This window comes from Dendrobates tinctorius, unplaced genomic scaffold, assembly GCF_039654945.1.
Source record: "Dendrobates tinctorius isolate UK_male_01 unplaced genomic scaffold, ASM3965494v1 ptg000029l, whole genome shotgun sequence".
Lineage (NCBI taxonomy): Eukaryota > Metazoa > Chordata > Amphibia > Anura > Dendrobatidae > Dendrobates > Dendrobates tinctorius.
This window is the reverse complement of record NW_027361697.1, coordinates 21,834,289-21,852,065: the sequence shown is the minus strand read 5'-3', so window position 1 is coordinate 21,852,065 and position 17,777 is coordinate 21,834,289. Positions and strand designations below refer to the sequence as shown.

The window sequence follows — 17,777 nt, the reverse complement described above, 5'->3', positions numbered from 1 at the left end:
AATGTCTATTGCTGGTTGTAGAATGGTTTCACTGAGCATCTGTCAGTGAGCTCACTGTGACGGTCCAATAGCAGTTTCTCGCTGAACTTTTTTCTCCTACGCCTCATTGGGGGACACAGGACCATGGGTGTTATGTTGCTTGCCACTTGGAGGACACTAAGTGAACACAGAAAAAAGTTAACTCCTCTGCAGTATACACCCTCTCGCTGGCTGAGATTTCCCCAGTTCTTGCTTAGTGTGTGTAGGAGGCACTTGGGTCTGGCTTCAGACCCCACCGTTTTTATTTTTGAATTTTTCTGTAAATATTTTTTAATTAACGGAGTGAAGGGGACGACGGTTCCTTTCAAGGGTCCGTTCTCCCCCGAACCAACAGGCGAGCACGCGGAGTATATCTCCCCATACCCTCTTCTGCGATGACTGGGACATACCTGATTCTTCTGGGCGAAGGTTCCTTCACGGTCCCGATCTCCCCGCACGGATAAGAGGGCAAGCGCACGGAGTGCACGGAGAAGACTTGAAGAGCGCTTCGGATGCCCTGAATCAGCACCATCACCTCTCCATCCCCCTGCCTATAGGGAGGATCGATTGAGGTATACCCCTTTAAGCACTCCTCTGGCTCTGCTACATCGCCCAGGAGGATGAGATCTGCAGCCCCTGACAGCCTGTGTGAGCACCGAATTGGAGGTATGGGGTCGTGTCCTTGTCCCTGGGAGAAGCGCTGAACTGGTGTCAGCGGTGTTTCATCGGCGCCCCGTCACGGACCCCCGTTTTTTCCTTCATCTGGCACTTAGCGCTGGAAGGCCCAGAAATTTAGTCCCCGGCTTTTCGGGCGGTCTAGGCCGCAATTTACATAGCGCCGCAGCCCATGTCCTTGGCGCTTCTCGAGCTGAACAAGGAGCGCCCTGCTTGTCTCAGGTGGCAATGTTTTTTACCTCAGCCTGCTCTGTGACGGCTGCGGGGCGCTGCAGTAGCCACCGCTATTCCTCCTGGGGACACAGCATCAGGAACGTGGGTAAGCTGCATCTGCCCTCAGAGGAAAGCTTAACCCCTTCTCTGCACATTCCCTTCAGCTGCAGCCCAGGCTCTGCCTGTAACCCTTTCAGGGGCACTATGTCTCAATCTAAGGAAGCCAAAAGGGCTACTAAGAAGCACACTGCGTTCTTTACCTCTTGTGCCACTTGCAAGACTGCCTCACCCAGTGCCCAAACAAATCCGTTATGCACAGATTGTGACCCGGCTTGCGCTCAAATGCCACCCGACGCAGCTGACACCGGGCCCTCTGTATTTAGTCCCCCTGAGTGGGCTGCGTCCCTGTCACGGTCTGTGGAATCACTGACTAAGGCTATAGACTCCCTCCGGGACTCCTCTTTAAGTCAAAACGTGCCTTCGCCGACTGAGGAGGGCTCTGGCGACGGCCGGGAACTGTTCACCAGCAGGGGCCGTACTCGTTCAAGGGATGGTCAGGTCTCTAGAAAGCGGACCCATGACGCGTCACGCTCGTGCTTCAGCATCGGCGAGCTCTGTCTCTCGCTCTCCCTCTCCCAATGTTCGCAGCGAACATGACTCTGTACGAGTCTGACATGTCAATACCCCAAAATCCCCCAAATGACCAAGAATCGCTTGATTCTCTTATAGGGTCAGTCAACAGGATTCTGAAGTTGGACGAGGAGAATATTTCTGCCCCAGAACACGTTGTATCTTTTAAAAAGACTAAACGTGTGCGCAGGGTATTTGCCAGCCATCCAGAGTTTAAGGGCATTGTCCAGAGACAGGGATCGGCCACATAAGCGGTTTTCAGGTCTAAAGCCTATTGAGGCAAAATACCCTTTTGCTCCAGTACTAATGAATGATTGGTTACAGTCCCCTTCTGTGGATCCTCCCATGTTGCGTCTTGCTTCCAAAACTCTCCTGTCTGTTTCTGAAGGTTCTTCAGTCAAAACCCCCTCTGATCGTTAGATTGACTATCTTGCTCGCTCAATTTTTGAAGCTTCAGGAGCGGCACTCTTTCCATCTTTCGCGGCGACTTGGGTGGCTAAGGCTATGGCCGCCTGGGCAGAGGTGTTAGTTACTGCCATCCAGGATAGCAATCTTCCTCCAGAGGCAGCCAGCGTCGCCAGTCAGATAGTTCACGCAGGAGATTTTGTAGTGGACACTTCTTTAGATGCTGCCAATTGTGCTGCACAGGCAGCCGCAAATGAAGTCTCCATTAGGAGGGCCCTATGGCTCCTCAACTGGCTGGCGGATTCCTCTTCCAAAAGATCGTTGACTTCTCAACCTTGTCAAACCGGTCGTCTGTTTGGAGAGAAACTGGATCAACTCATTTCTGTCACTACTGGGGGTAAGAGTAAATTCCTTCCCCAACAATGGCCCGTCCGGCCGTTTCGGAATCAACAGCCGACTCGTTTTCGGCCCTTTCGCAACAATTCCAATTGGTCCTCTACAACCTTTTCTTCTGGATCAGGTCGGTCCCCGCGTGGAGACCCAGACAAAAGGCATCTGGATCTAGGGGAGCCAGATCCCATAGATCCTCTACACAATGATTTGTTGCGGTATCCGGCGGACACCGACAAAGTAGTCTGTCGTCTACTTTCATTCAGTCAAACTGGCTCGCGGTCGTCCACGACGAATAGGTCAGAGACCTGGCGTCCTCCGGATACAAAATAGAATTCCCCCCCCCCCCCCCCCCCAACACGTTTTTTCCGGTCCTCACCTCCCAAGACAGACAACAGCCTTCCTTCGGGCCGTTCATGTGCTGCAAAGGGACACAGTCATCATTCCGGTCCCTCATGACGAAAGGTTCAAGGGTTTTTATTCAAACCTTTTTGTGGTTCCAAAGAAGGACGGTATGATGCATCCCATACTGGACCTCAAGCTGTTAAATTAGTTTGTCAAGGTACGGCGATTCAGAATGGAATCTCTCCATTCAGTCGTCGCCTCCATGGAAAGGGGAAAGTTCTTAGCATCCATCAGTATCAAAGATGCTTACCTTCACATTCTAATTTGTCCATCCCACCAGCATTTCCTGTGCTTCGCAATTCACGAGGTACACTTCCAGTTCGTTGCCTTGCCTTTCGGGCTCGCCACCGCCCCCAGAGTCTTTACCAAGGTCATGGTGGCTGTCATGGCCATTCTTCACGCTCGGGGAGTGGTGGTACTTCCGTATCTGGACGACCTACTGATCAAGGGTCCGTCCCTTCCAGCCTGCGAGGAATCCGTAGATATTACAGTAAATACACTTTCTTGCCTGGGTTGGAAGATAAACTTCGAGAAGTCTTCCCCGGCACAGGTTCAGCAGATTTCCTTTTTGGGAATGATCTTGGACACTTCCCGCGGGTTGGTCATTCCCCCTCCAGAAAAGGCCCGAGCCTTACAACAGGGTGCGCGGGCTCTTTCCCGACCAGTTTCTCACTCTATACGTTTCAGCATGAGGGTTCTCAGAAAGATGGTAGCAGCGATAGAAGAGGTCCCATTCGCACAGTTTCATCTCCGCCTTTTGCAACATGCGCTGCCGTTGACTTGGGACAAGAACCCATTCTCCCTGGACCGTCAGTTCCTTCTGTCCCTGCGGGTCAGACAAACCCTCAGGTGGTGGACACTGAAATCCTCCCTGAATCAAAGGAAGTCCTTTCTCCCAGTACAATGGTTGGTGGTGACCATCGACGCAAGTCTTCTTGGCTGGGGTGCGGTTTTTTGCCACCACACGACACAGGGTCGTTGGTCCATTCGAGAGTCACGTCTCCCCATCAACATCTTGGAGATACAAGCAATCAGACTAGCCCTACTGAGTTTCCACCAATCTCCTCGCAGGTCACCCCATCAGGATCCAATCCGACAACGCCACTGCTGTGGTGTATATCAACCGTCAGGGGGGTACTTGGAGCAGGATGGCCATGCACAAAGTGAGTCACATCCTCCGTAGGGCCGAGACCAACCATTCGCCCACCTCAGCGATCCACATCCCGGGGATAGAAAATTGGGCTGCGCCTCGGGAGAGTGGTCTCTTCATCCGGAAGTCTTTCAACAGATTTGCTGTCGCTGGGGGACTCCGGATGTGGATCTCATGGCGTCAAGACTAAACAACAAAGTTCCTCGATTCATTGCCCGATCGTGCGATCCATGCGCCATCGGAGCAGACGCCGTAGTCCTGCCGTGGCACCGGTTTCGACTCCCATACATTTTTTCCCCTCTTCCCTTGCTTCCAAGGGTAATCAAGAAAATCAGAGCAGATGGGGTACCAGTGACCCTAGTTGTGCCAATTTGGCCGCACCTGGCATGGTACGCAGAACTATTCCCCCTTGTTGCCGACGTTCCCTGGTGACTTCTAGATCACATGGATCTACTCTCACAGGGCCCGATTTACCACCAGAACTCAGGGGCCCTGTCTTTGACGGCGTGGCCGTTAAATCCTGGATTTTAGCACAAGCTGGTTTCTCTCACGAGGTGATCTCCACCATGATTAGTGCTAGGAAGCCCATGTCCATGCGTGTTTATCACCGCACCTGGAAGATCTTTTTATCGTGGTGCAAGGACCATGATCGATCCCCCTCTGGTGTTCTCCATCCCTTCCATATTGGAATTCCTGCAATTCGGACTAGAGTTAGGCCTCGCGCTTAGCTCGCTCAAAGGCCAAATTTCAGCTTTGTCAGTTCTATTCCAACGCAAAATTGCCACCAAATTGCAGGTGAAGACGTTCATTCAGGGAGTTTCCCATGTGGCGCCTCCCTATTTCTATAGGAATCATGGGACCTTAACTTGGTTCTCGGAGCCTTACAGGAAGCCCCTTTTGAACCACTACAGGACATGTCACTAACTGTTCTCTCTTGGAAAGTGGTCTTTCTAGTAGCAATTACATCAATCAGACGAGTTTCGGAATTGGCATCCCTGTCCTGCCGTCCTCCGTTCCTGAATTTTCATCAGGACAAGTCAGTTTTGAGGACGTCCCCGTCTTTCCTGCCCAAAGTCGTGTCTTCCTTTCATCTCAATGAGGAGATTGTTTTTCCTTCATTCTTTCCAGCACCAGTCCATCGCATTGAGAAGGCCCTCCACACCTTGGATGTGGTTAGGGCTCTTAGACGGTACATCTCGCGGACGGCTCCCTTCCGCAAGTCAGATGCCCTGTTCGTGCTTCCAGAGGGGCATAGGAAGGGTCTAGCCACCTCAAAAGCCACGCTAGCCAAGTGGATTCGCTTGGCTATTCAGGAATCTTACCGTGTCAAGGGTGCACCTATCCCAGCAGAGATCAAGGCGCATTCTACTCGATCAATGGGCGCCTCTTGGGCCATTCGGCACCAGGTGTCGGCAGAACAGGTCTGCAAGACTGCTACTTGGTCCAGTCTGCATACCATTACAAAACATTACCAAATTCACACTCAGGCCTCTGCGGATGCAGCTCTTGGCAGGCGCATTCTGCAATCGGCAGTACCACGGCGTTAAGCCAGTGGTACATGGGGTATTAGCAGTTGTATGCTCCCCACCCAGGGACTGATTTAGGACATCCCATGGTCCTGTGTCCCCCAATGAGGCGTAGGAGAAATAGGGATTTTTGTGTGTACTCACCTTAAAATCCTTTTCTCCAAGCCAATCATTGGGGGACACAGCACCCACCCTGTTTAGCCTATTGGCTTATTGTATTGTTCTTAGGTTTTGACATAGTTATTGTTCTTCATTTACTGCTCCTACTGCTTTTTCACCTAACTGAGGAAATCTCAGCCAGCGAGAGGGTATATACTGCAGAGGAGGAGTTAACTTTTTTCTGTGTTCACTTAGTGTCCTCCTAGTGGCAAGCAGCATAACACCCATGGTCCTGTGTCCCCCAATGATTGGCTCGGAGGCAAGGATTTTACGGTGAGTACACACAAAAATCCCTATTATATTTTTTTTTTTTTTTTTTTTGTTTAGCTGATTTATGACCACATAATATATCAAAGCTGAATGTGCGGTGAAACGAGAGTCTGTAAAAGCCAAATGGTGCAACATTTTTAATGAAAAAGTGATTTTTTTTTTAGCCCTAAATACATGCATTTAAGAAACAAAAATGGCCCCAGAGGTGGAAAACTCCTTTAATACTGGCTTTTAGCACAGTTAATTTAGAAGCCCCATTGATCTGCAGAGTTTTGTGCAGGTCATCAGCAGTGTGGCCCCGATGAGAGAGCCGGTGCCTAGCTCCGGCAGTCATTTTTGATGATTTCCTTTAATGATGATGGCCATAAAACCATGCGCCACGCGATGGGGCCATATAAGACAGCACAATAAATACTATTAGTAATAGGACATTGTGAATGATGGGGAATGTGATGTTATGTAAAGTGACTCTTATTTTAGATTGTTCTTTTTAGTAGGAGCCTGAATCTCCATTTTGATCTATGCTTTATCTTTTTGTTTTCCCCCATAGGTACCAAAACAAAGGTACAAAATATCCACCAAGACCAACAAAGTGTATGACATTACGGAGAGGAAGGTTGGTGCCGCGCAGTGATGGCCTCTGCTTCCCATCAATCCTTTCTTTTTATATATTTGGCTTTGAACATCAGAGGGTTACGTTGGAAACAGCCGACATCAGGTTATGACCCTGTTCCTTCCACCAAGGGACCAGTCTTCACCTGCCGAATTGTGAGAGGATGCGGTGCGCACGTTCTCACAATTCCCAGTGGCGTATACCAGGAAATCGTCACGGCGTGCGCTCCTCATGCTCTCGGCAGTCTGCCGTCACACAGAGCAGACTTTTGTCCCATTCTCGGATAATCCCTTTAAGGGGTTGGAATATCATCAGTAGTAATGAGGTAGCAGCGAGGTCATTCAGGGTGTAGACTTTCCTGAAATGGTGTTTTTTTAGGTTTTGTTTGAAAGGTTTTAATCATGGAAGACAATCTGATGTAGTAAGGTGGGGAGTGCGAAGTATGGAAGAGACTAGTGAGAAATGGCGGCGATGGTTGTGTGAGGAACATTCAAGGACAGCAGAAAGGTGGACGGAGATCTTGTGAGGAGCGGAGCCCATGTGCTGCATGTACTTTTCAACAATGCCATCGATTGTACCATATACAGTTGTGGCCAAAAGTATTGACACCCCTGCAATTCTGTCAGATAATACTCAGTTTCTTCCTGAAAATGATTGCAAACACAAATTCTTTGGTATTATCTTCATTTAATTTGTCTTAAATGAAAAAACACCAAAAGAATTGTCCTAAAGCCAAATTGGATATAATTCCACACCAAACACAAAAAAGAGGGTGGACAAAAGTATTGGCACTGTCCGAAAAATCATGTGATGCTTCTCTAATTTGTGTAATTAACAGCACCTGTAACTTACCTGTGGCACCTAACAGGTGTTGGCAATAACTAAATCACACTTGCAGCCAGTTGACATGGATTAAAGTTGAACAACATCACAAAACAATCACTGACCTCAGGGAGACCAGTCAAAGAAAACACTGCGGCAGCCGGCAAAGGCGCTCAATCAGTGAAATCCTAGGTGCAATGCTCCCTGGGAAATACGAATATGCAAATAAAGTCTGTGGAGCCTCATTTAAGAGTCCTACTCCACACTGATGAGGGGCAACACCCCAAAGCAGCTATCTGTGGATGTATACCTGGCCTTGGTATTTCCCTTGTCATATCTGTAAACTCGTAAAGAGCTGGATATTGACTAAAGGGCCACTTAATATGGTGGTTTCCGAAAGGAGCCACTCCTTGGCTTGGTCCTTCCCTGGAGGAAGATCTGGCTAGTCCTGTGTTTGAGACTCTTAAATGAGGCTCCACGGACTTTATTTGCATATATGGATTAAAGTTGACTCAACCTCTGTACTGTGCCCTTGTGTGTACCACATTGAGCATGGAGAAAAGAAATAAGACCAAAGAACTGTCTGAGGACTTGAGAAACCAAATTGTTAGGAAGCATGAGCAATCTCAAGGCTACAAGTCCATCTCCAAAGACCTGAATGTTCCTGTGTCTACCGTGCGCAGTGTCATCAAGAAGTTTAAAGCCCATGGCACTGTGGCTAACCTCCCTATATGTGGACGGAAAAGAAAAATTGACAAGAGATTTCAACGCAAGATTGTGCGGATGTTGGATAAAGAACCTCGACTAACATCCAAACAAGTTCAAGCTGCCCTGCAGTCCGAGGTTACAACAGTGTCAACCTGTACTATCCGTCGGCATCTGAATGAAAAGGGACTGTATGGTAGGAGACCCAGGAAGACCCCACTTCTTACCCCGAGACATAAAAAAGCCAGGCTGGAGTTTTCCAAAACCTGCCTGAAAAAGCCTAAAACGTTTTGGAAGAATGTTCTCTGGTCAGATGAGACAAAAGTAGAGCTTTTTGGGCAAAGGCATCAACATAGAGTTTACAGGAGAAAAAAAAGAGGCATTCAAAGAAAAGAACACGGTCCCTACTGTCAAACATGGCGGAGGTTCCCTGATGTTTTGGGGTTGCTTTGCTGCCTCTGGCACTGGACTGCTTGACCGTGTGCATTATGAAGTCTGAAGACTACCAACAAATTTTGCAGCATAATGTAGGGCCCAGTGTGAGAAAGCTTGGTCTCCCTCAGAGGTCATGGGTCTTCCAGCAGGACAATGACCCAAAACGCACTTCAAAAAGCACTAGAAAATGGTTTGAGAGAAAGCACTGGAGACTTCTAAGATGGCCAGCAATGAGTCCAGACCTGAATCCCATAGAACACCTGTGGAGAGATCAAAAATGGCAGTTTGGAGAAGGCACCCTTCAAATATCAGGGACCTGGAGCAGTTTGCCAAAGAAGAATGGTCTAAAATTCCAGCAGAGCATTGTAAGAAACTCATTGATGGTTACCGGAAGCGGTTGGTCGCAGTTATTTTGGCTAAAGGTTGTGCAACCAAGTATTAGGCTGAGGGTGCCAATACTTTTGTCTGGCCCATTTTTGGAGTTTTGTGTGAAATGATCAATGTTTTGCTTTTTGCTTCATTCTCTTTTGTGTTTTTTCATTTAAGACAAATTAAATGAAGATCATAATGCCAAAGAATTTGTGTTTGCAATCATTTTCAGGAAGAAACTGAGTATTATCTGACAGAATTGCAGGGGTGTTAATACTTTTGGCCACAACTGTAATGTACTGGAAAACGGGGGAAAAAATTCCAAGTGCGGTGAAATTACAAAAAAATGGGCAATTCCACAATTTTTTTTATATTTTTTTTTTTTATTTAGCATGTCCACTAAATGCTAAAACTGAGCTGGCAATTTGATTCTCCAGGTCAGTACAAGTACACAGATTCCAAACATGTCTAGGTTCTTTTTTATTTAAAGGGAATCTGTCTCCCCCAGAGACGTGTGTAACCTATTAATATGGGCATACTGGTGATAGAATGGTTAGAATAGCCCTACCTGTATGCCCATATCTGCGGTCTTGTTGTTGAGAGATCGTCTTTTAATCCTTGACGCTAATGATTTCTTCCAGGCTCTGGGGCGTTTGGTGCCTGGAAGAAAACTCTGCCTCTGGTCTTCATTATCACCCAACTCTCCTCAACGTCACCATGCCCTCTGATGTGTAATGGTGGCCCCAGAGGCCTGCACCCTGCAGTAGCCATTATACAGTACCTTTTTGGGGATTTTGGGATGTACCCTATTTTCCGGCGTATAAAACGACTTTTTAACCCCTGAAAATCTGCTTAAAAGTCGGGGGTCGTCTTATACGCTGAATGCATATGGCGTGGGAGTGGTCCCGATGACGAAGGGAGGGTGTAGGTGGTGTTGTCATCCCCTTTTACCTCATTGGTGGCAGCGGTGCAGCGGCTCCTCCTTCAGCAGTGTGGCGACTCTGTGCTGGGGGGCGGCGGCGGCGGCGGCTCCTGTTCGTCCAGTGTGGGGGGCTCTGTGCTGGGGGGCGGCTTCGGCGGCTCTCTGTCCAGCGTCGGGGCTCCTCTGGCATTTCCCCATAGCAGCAATGGAGCTTCCTGGGCCTCCGGGAAAATGGCCGCGCGAGCTCAGATTCAGATCTCGTCCCGAGATCTGAATCTGAGCTCGCGCGGGCTCCGGCGGCCATTTTCCCGGAGGCCACCGCATCGCAGCAATGGAGCTTCCTGGGCCTCCGGGCTATGGGGAAATGCCGGAGCCCCGACGCTGGACAGAGAGCCGCCGCAGCCGCCCCCCAGCACAGCGCCCTCATGCTAGGCAAAGAGGAGCCGCCGCCGACCCCCAGCACAGAGTCGCCACGCTGCTGATGGAGGAGCCGCCGATCCCCACAGCACAGAGACCCGCAGCACCGCTGCCACCAATGTGGTAAAAGGGGGATGATAACTCCACTTACACCCTCCCTTCTTCATCGGGACCACTCCCCCGCCATATGAAGATAGCTCCGCACCTGGCATATAAGATGACACCATCGTATAAGAAGATCCCCCGACTTTTAAGAAGATTTACTATTTTAACTGGAAAAGTTGGGGGTCGTCTTATATGCCGGAAAATACGGTAGATGACCGAGAGATATCATTTAACAAGTTTGAGTAAATGATCAGTGATAAGCTGAGGGCGGCTGTAGTGACCCTCCTGATCTGACATGTCAGGGTGGAACCTCATGTGTGGTATAATTGCCATATATTGACCTTCGCGAAATCAGCTTATGACGTGACCTCTGCACCTGGTATGAGAAAATCTGATTAAAGCAACTCTCCCTTATGATTCAGTGTTTCTGCAGCAATTTTTGTTACCGGGCATCCAAGTATTACGAAGCACAAATCCCAAAGACCCCCGTGTGGAGCAGAGAGGAAGAAAGGTAATTTCATGTCTGTTTTCATATTCCATCCTGAATTCTGACTATTTGCCTTTAAGATAAGTTTAATGGAAGTTATTAGTCATTCTTGCCACTTGTAAAGAGAACTTATACTTAAAGGGGTTGGCCTCTGCTTTTTAGTTGATGACCTATCCTTAGGATCGGCCATCAATATCTGATCGATGTGGGTGCGAAACCCTGCACCCCCGCCTGGTCAGTTTGCACCCGTCTATCACTGATGTGACCGCTCCAGACATAGGCCCTATGTGCAAGGGTCACTTGGATGATGGATGGGACATCCTTACTGCAGGACCGACGGGGGGGACACTAGAAGCCATAGGGAGGCAGGGGATTAAAGAGGTAAGTAATGGCTATTGGTACTATACAATTCCCCAGTCTTGAGCAGCACCAAAAAAAAAACACATAACTGTGACTAAGCGCAGCAGTGAGGCTTTGATTATCCATAGGGAAGGGAGATCATACTAACTCTAGACATTCCCCCAATTAGACATGGTGCAGAATGTGCACAAGTGACCACATAGACCATGTTTACACTGATGCTTCTTGTTCTCTTGAGTTTCTCATGCCTTTATTTCATTGCTATGGTGGAAATGTTACGTATAATAAATGTACTAGGCGCACAATAAATAATGCAGATTGTTCCCTTCAAGCATGATGATATATCAGTTATCCAGCTTGGCCACAAGGTGGTGCTGTGTATTGAGCCTTTTGCAAAATGCTTATTTTCAGCAGTAAATGGCAGATACCGTATATAACGTCCTTTCATGTGGATCTTCGGGACATGATGAATGGAAGGAAAAGTCCATTCGCTTATGTAATGGCTTGCTTTAACATTGAAATATTTTCTTTAGATATTGTTAAAATTGATTTTACCTTTCCCCTTGCAGCCCCCCTGTCATTAAACTTCTCAAGGAAGGGAAAAGGTAAGCTTATATGTGTTATTGTTGAGATTACAGGTGTAATTCAATTTCGTCTTATCAGCTTATGTATATGATTGTATTCTTCAATTGTAAGGATATGCACTTATGATTATGCATTAAAGGGTTTTTCTAGGACTTACATATTGATGACTTCTTATGAAAGCATTTGCACAGGACTGGAAAAATATGGCCCGTGGGTTTCAGAAACAGCGCCACACCTGCCCACATGTTAGTGGTATTGCAGCGCAGTCCTGATAATTTAAAGAGGTTGTCCACTACTTTATCATTGATGACCTATCCTTAGGATAGATCATCAATGTGGGTCGCCCTCCCGGGGCTGTGGGGTACTCAGTACCGGGCCGGTGTCAGTGGGATGTGTCACAGCGGCGGTGACCCGGTCCGTGGCCCTGGGCGCCCAAATCAATGGTGGTTTGTGATATAGTTTATGTGATAGTTCGTGACGCCACCTGTGGTGTTTGGCAAGCAAGATGTTTAGCCAACGCTGCGTGCAGATCCTCTGGGGCTGATGGTGTGTTGCAGCATAGAGGGTGTAGCTCCCCACAGGTGAAGCTGTAACCCCAGGGCAGTGTAATTACAATAGATGAGGATAGGCGCGGACGGTGTGAGGAATGCTGGTACCCAGATGTAGCAGTGCTGACGGTGTTGGCGCACAAATGAATGGAAGACACCAGGGCTTGTAGTTTCAACGCTTTACTCGCAGTCCGTGGTACACACTGGTGCCTGCCTCCGTACCATGTCCTCCGGGGCAGAGACTCAATCAACCTCCCGTGCAAGTCAGGATTCTCCTCTCCAACACTCCGCCAACATGTACCTTTCCTGAACAACTCCTCTATTGCGCCTTAAGGTGTGAAGAGCTTCAGTACCGTGGTACTCTGGAGTTCCTCCTGTCAGATGTTCCTAACAACTCTACTTGTATGGCAGACAGCTGTAGCCTCTCTCGGGGACTCCCTTCTCCGGAGTCCTGGCTCTCTATTCAGTTGCTGTTGTGCCCCAAGTCTTAGTTGGGAGTAGTGCATTTACAGCCAACTACTCCACCGGTGTCTGCTGCAGAACCATAAGCGTCCATACAACCTCAGGTACCGGGCCCCGGCCTTGCGCTGTGAACCTATAGGCAGGGTTCCTCTTCCAACTCACATCTCCTCTCTGTTCTCCTACTCCTTCGTTCCGCACTGTTCTTTCTCTCTCTTATGGAAGCTTAGGTTGCAGTTCTACCTCTTTCTCCTTCTGTTCCTTTCCCGTGCCAGCTGGCTCAGATCACTGAGGCTGTTGCAGCTTTCCTTCTCCTCGGACCCGTCCTCAGACTCTCCTGACTGACTGTCCTTCAGACTGACCTCCAGACTGATCTGACTCTCTGTCAGACTGACCTGTAATTCTAAACCTTCCCCATCTTTTATATGGATCTCAACTCCACCCACCTCCCAGCACATCCAGTCTTCCATGCAGGGAACCACCAGAGGTGCTCTGCTACTCTAAGCACTGAGCCGCAATGTGGTTGTGCAGAACTACCCTGTTGTGTGGGGTGCGAGTGTTGAAAGGAGTTCCCACCTTACCCTGATGGTGGGGCACTACACCTTAGGAGAAGGTGCAGTACCTCTGTGGCGACTGAGCCTCAGGGGCGCCACAAATGTCTGATCGGGGTCTGACACCCAGCACCCTCTGCTGATCAGCTGTTCTCGGTGTTGGCGGCCGGAAATGCTCCATCTTATAGTGTCCGTGGCCGGGTTCGGCGCATCCATCACCTATTGATTTGAATCAGCTGATGTTTATACTCCATTCAGATCAAAATTAAACATGTATTTATGTTTTTTGTGAACGAGTGGCAAGCATGTGAATTGTAAGGGATTACTCATGCACTGCTTACCGTATTTTTCAGTTTATAAGGCGCGATATTTTTCTTCCAAGTTTGAGATGAAAGGGGGAGTACATCTTATAATCCGTAGTGATCTACCAGGGACTGCGGCGGTGGAGCGGCGTCACAGGAAGCAGGCTCGCTGCTTCAGAAGGCCGACAGGAGCAGGATGATGCTGCGGTGCCCGAGATCTCAAAAGATGTCGGCAGCAATGAGTGAAGTCCAATTCCCCTATGATAGCCCTTCGGAGGCCTTCAGGAAAATGGCCGCCTAAGGCCGCACATGTGTGAATTTGTGATGTATACAGCAGTCTGTCTATCCTATGTGATGTAGAGACCAGTCTCAGTGTATCCAAGATATACAGCAGTCTGAGTATTCTATGTGATGTATACAACAGTCTCAGTGCATCTTATGTGATGTATACAGCAGTCTCGGTGTATCCTACGTGACGTATAGTGAAGTCTCAGTGTATCCTATGTGACATATAGAAAAGCCGCTGTATCCTATGTGATGTATATACAGCAGCCTTAGTGCAGCATTTTATTTTACATTTTGGGACCTGTTTGTCACGGCATAATTCTAAATATGTGAGACATGTTTTGCTGATCTATGGTGGCAGAAATCAGGACAATTATGCACAGATGTTCCTTTTTTTTTTTTTTTTTTTTTTTTTTTTGGTGGTCCGCTTTGGTTAGTGTCTGTGTATTTAATGTGTGCCCAATACAATTCTCCTTCGGATGTGGCCCAGAGATGCTAGAAGGTTGGACACCCCCAGTCTACATTTTGTGAAATGATATAATTCCGCATTAGATAAAATCCCATTTTGGGGGCTTATTCCGCCCTCGCTTCCTTTGATGATTAGATCCGCACCCTTGTTTGTTTTCTCCTGCGGCGTGGCCCTGTTTGCGGTGTATGATTTACTGTACATCTGCAGGTAACAATGCCTGATGAAACCTCGCACAAATACGTCCTGTGTACACAGGCGGCACCAGCGGATCCTGCCGTCCTACTCATTACATCTGGTGACAGTTCAATGCCAGATTTATTTGTGCCGTCTCCGGGGCCCCGTCAGATCTCTCAGCACCTTTTTATGTCCCTGTAGGAGGTAGAAAGCAAGAAGCGGCCACTAAATCTGTACAATTGTTGTCACTGTGATTTCCGTCACCTCCCCACTTATGAGCGGATAGTGCAGATCTTGGAAGGTGATTGCTGGGGATTTGTCTGCATTCACTTCTGTCGCTCTTTACGTTGTGAATATGAAACATTTCGGGGATTTTTTTTTCCTTCATTTGCAAATTATACTTCATTTTAGAGTTTCATTTCCTTATCAGATGAGTATCTTAATTTTCCCTTAAAGCTGTTTGATACTTAATATGCTTAATTTATCTTTTTCCCAAACTACGGTACTTCCCTCTCTGCCAACTTGAATTATTGTATCAAGGTCATCTTGGTTTTTTTGGGGGGTGAGGAGTGACCCTTCCAGTTAAGGCTGTGTGCACACAGAGTTTTTCGAGAAGTTTTTGGAGCAGAAACTGAGCAGAAACTCTCCAAATGTCAATGCTCTCCTTAGTTTCTGCTCCGAAAACTCCGCAAAAAGATTCTGTGTGCCCATAGCCTAAAGGTGATTTCCTGCAAACTGCATTTATCACCACAGGGACCACCATTCCCAAGCACGGGGGTCCAGTGTTTCCCATGTAAATGGAACAGAAGAATGAAGGCATTACCACCACTCCACATATGCACAGTATCGCTCCCATAGAAGTGAATGGAGCTACAGTGGGGAAAAAAAGTATTTAGTCAGTCAGCAATAGTGCAAGTTCCACCACTTAAAAAGATGAGGCGTCTGTAATTTACATCATAGGTAGACCTCAACTATGGGAGACAAACTGAGAAAAAAAAAATCCAGAAAATCACATTGTCTGTTTTTTTTTTTTTCTTTTTATTTGCATATTATGGTGGAAAATAAGTATTTGGTCAGAAACAAGCAATCAAGATTTCTGGCTCTCACAGACCTGTAACTTCTTCTTTAAGAGTCTCCTCTTTCCTCCACTCATTACCTGTAGTAATGGCACCTGTTTAAACTTGTTATCAGTATAAAAAGACACCTGTGCACACCCTCAAACAGTCTGACTCCAAACTCCACTATGGTGAAGACCAAAGAGCTGTCAAAGGACACCAGAAACAAAATTGTAGCCCTGCACCAGGCTGGGAAGACTGAATATGCAATAGCCAACCAGCTTGGAGTGAATAAATCAACTGTGGGAGCAATAATTAGAAAATGGAAGACATACAAGACCACTGATAATCTCCCTCGATCTGGTGCTCCACGCAAAATCCCACCCCGTGGGGTCAGAATGATCACAAGAACGGTGAGCAAAAATCCCAGAACCACACGGGGGGACCTAGTGAATGAACTGCAGAGAGCTGGGACCAATGTAACAAGGCCTACCATAAGTAACACACTACGCCACCATGGACTCAGATCCTGCAGTGCCAGACGTGTCCCACTGCTTAAGCCTGTACATGTCCGGGCCCGTCTGAAGTTTGCTAGAGAGCATTTGGATGATCCAGAGGAGTTTTGGGAGAATGTCCTATGGTCTGATGAAACCAAACTGGAACTGTTTGGTAGAAACACAACTTGTCGTGTTTGGAGGAAAAAGAATACTGAGTTGCATCCATCAAACACCATACCTACTGTAAAGCATGGTGGTGGAAACATCATGCTTTGGGGCTGTTTCTCTGCAAAGGGGCCAGGACGACTGATCCGGGTACATGAAAGAATGAATGGGGCCATGTATCGTGAGATTTTGAGTGCAAACCTCCTTCCATCAGCAAGGGCATTGAAGATGAAACGTGGCTGGGTCTTTCAACATGACAATGATCCAAAGCACACCGCCAGGGCAACGAAGGAGTGGCTTCGTAAGAAGCATTTCAAGGTCCTGGAGTGGCCTAGCCAGTCTCCAGATCTCAACCCTATAGAAAACCTTTGGAGGGAGTTGAAAGTCCGTGTTGCCAAGCGAAAAGCCAAAAACATCACTGCTCTAGAGGAGATCTGCATGGAGGAATGGGCCAACATACCAACAACAGTGTGTGTCAACCTTGTGAAGACTTGCAGAAAACATTTGACCTCTGTCATTGCCAACAAAGGATATATCACAAAGTATTGAGATGAAATTTTGTTTCTGACCAAATACTTATTTTCCACCATAATATGCAAATAAAATGGAAAAAAAAAAACAGACAATGTGATTTTCTGGATTTTTTTTTCTCAGTTTGTCTCCCATAGTTGAGGTCTACCTATGATGTAAATTACAGACGCCTCTCATCTTTTTAAGTGGTGGAACTTGCACTATTGCTGACTGACTAAATACTTTTTTTCCCCACTGTATGTTTCAGTTAAAAATGACAGCAGGAGATACCGGCTAGGTGGGAAATGTATGATCAACCGAGACCCTCACCGATCAAGAGAGCAGATGCATTGTGACGCCATTGTGAGTGGAACGGTACGGCACTTGCATCATGGAGTTACTGCTCCATTCACTTCTACAGGAGCAATACTGCGCATGCGTAGCGTACCTCTATAATGGGACAGCGCTAATCAGTCAACATTGTAGTTTCCCTTTATGGTAAACCAGTGGGAAATGCAGTTGAAGGAATTCATATACAAAGCACATTGGAAACTTTCATAACTGTTAACTAGAAGTGGAAACTCCATTTAGTAAATTTTTTTATGGGACTCTCGTCCTTTTTGATCCCCCTACCCACACAATCTTCTACTAACTGAGACTTTTTTTTTCGGCATCCCAGCAGTAATAAAGCATGACATAGGAAAAAAAATCCCATCTGCAATCGTGTCCTGACGGAAACTTCTCCCGTCAAGACCTGATTGACATATGTGACACGGACGGTCACATTCTCACTACCCCTTATTTCTTGTCACTATGAAAGTAGTATATGACGCATGCTCTGTGTCTATCTTTGTTAATGGATTCTATGAATTGTGAGTTAGATATGTTAAAGGGATTGTCCATCTCTGGTCACCATCTTTTTTCCCCCTTTTTTATGCATATATTTGTGGCTAAAAATATTTTTTGCATACTTTTTTTTTTTTTTTTTTGCACCATTTGCCTTTTATATGTCATTTGTTTTCCTGCACATTCAACTTTGATGTGTTCTGTGGCCATGGTTCAGCTGAGAGCAGGTAAAAAAATAAAAAAGCAAAAACAAAG

General features: G+C 47.3%; 1 protein-coding gene across 2 annotated transcripts in view; it reads left to right on the top strand.

Moving 5' to 3' along the window:
- The window catches only part of RPAP2 (RNA polymerase II associated protein 2), a 113,494-nt gene that overhangs the window by 8,390 nt on the left and 87,327 nt on the right, over positions 1–17,777 (top strand). For both annotated transcript variants that reach the window (XR_012231428.1, XM_073571456.1), the window contains exons 5-7: positions 6,392–6,457; positions 10,652–10,740; positions 11,646–11,681. Coding sequence is in view for 1 of the 2 variants with exons in the window: in XM_073571456.1 (XP_073427557.1) it covers positions 6,392–6,457; positions 10,652–10,740; positions 11,646–11,681 (191 nt within the window). In the remaining variant the exon portion in view is untranslated. The remainder of the gene's footprint in view (positions 1–6,391; positions 6,458–10,651; positions 10,741–11,645; positions 11,682–17,777) is intronic.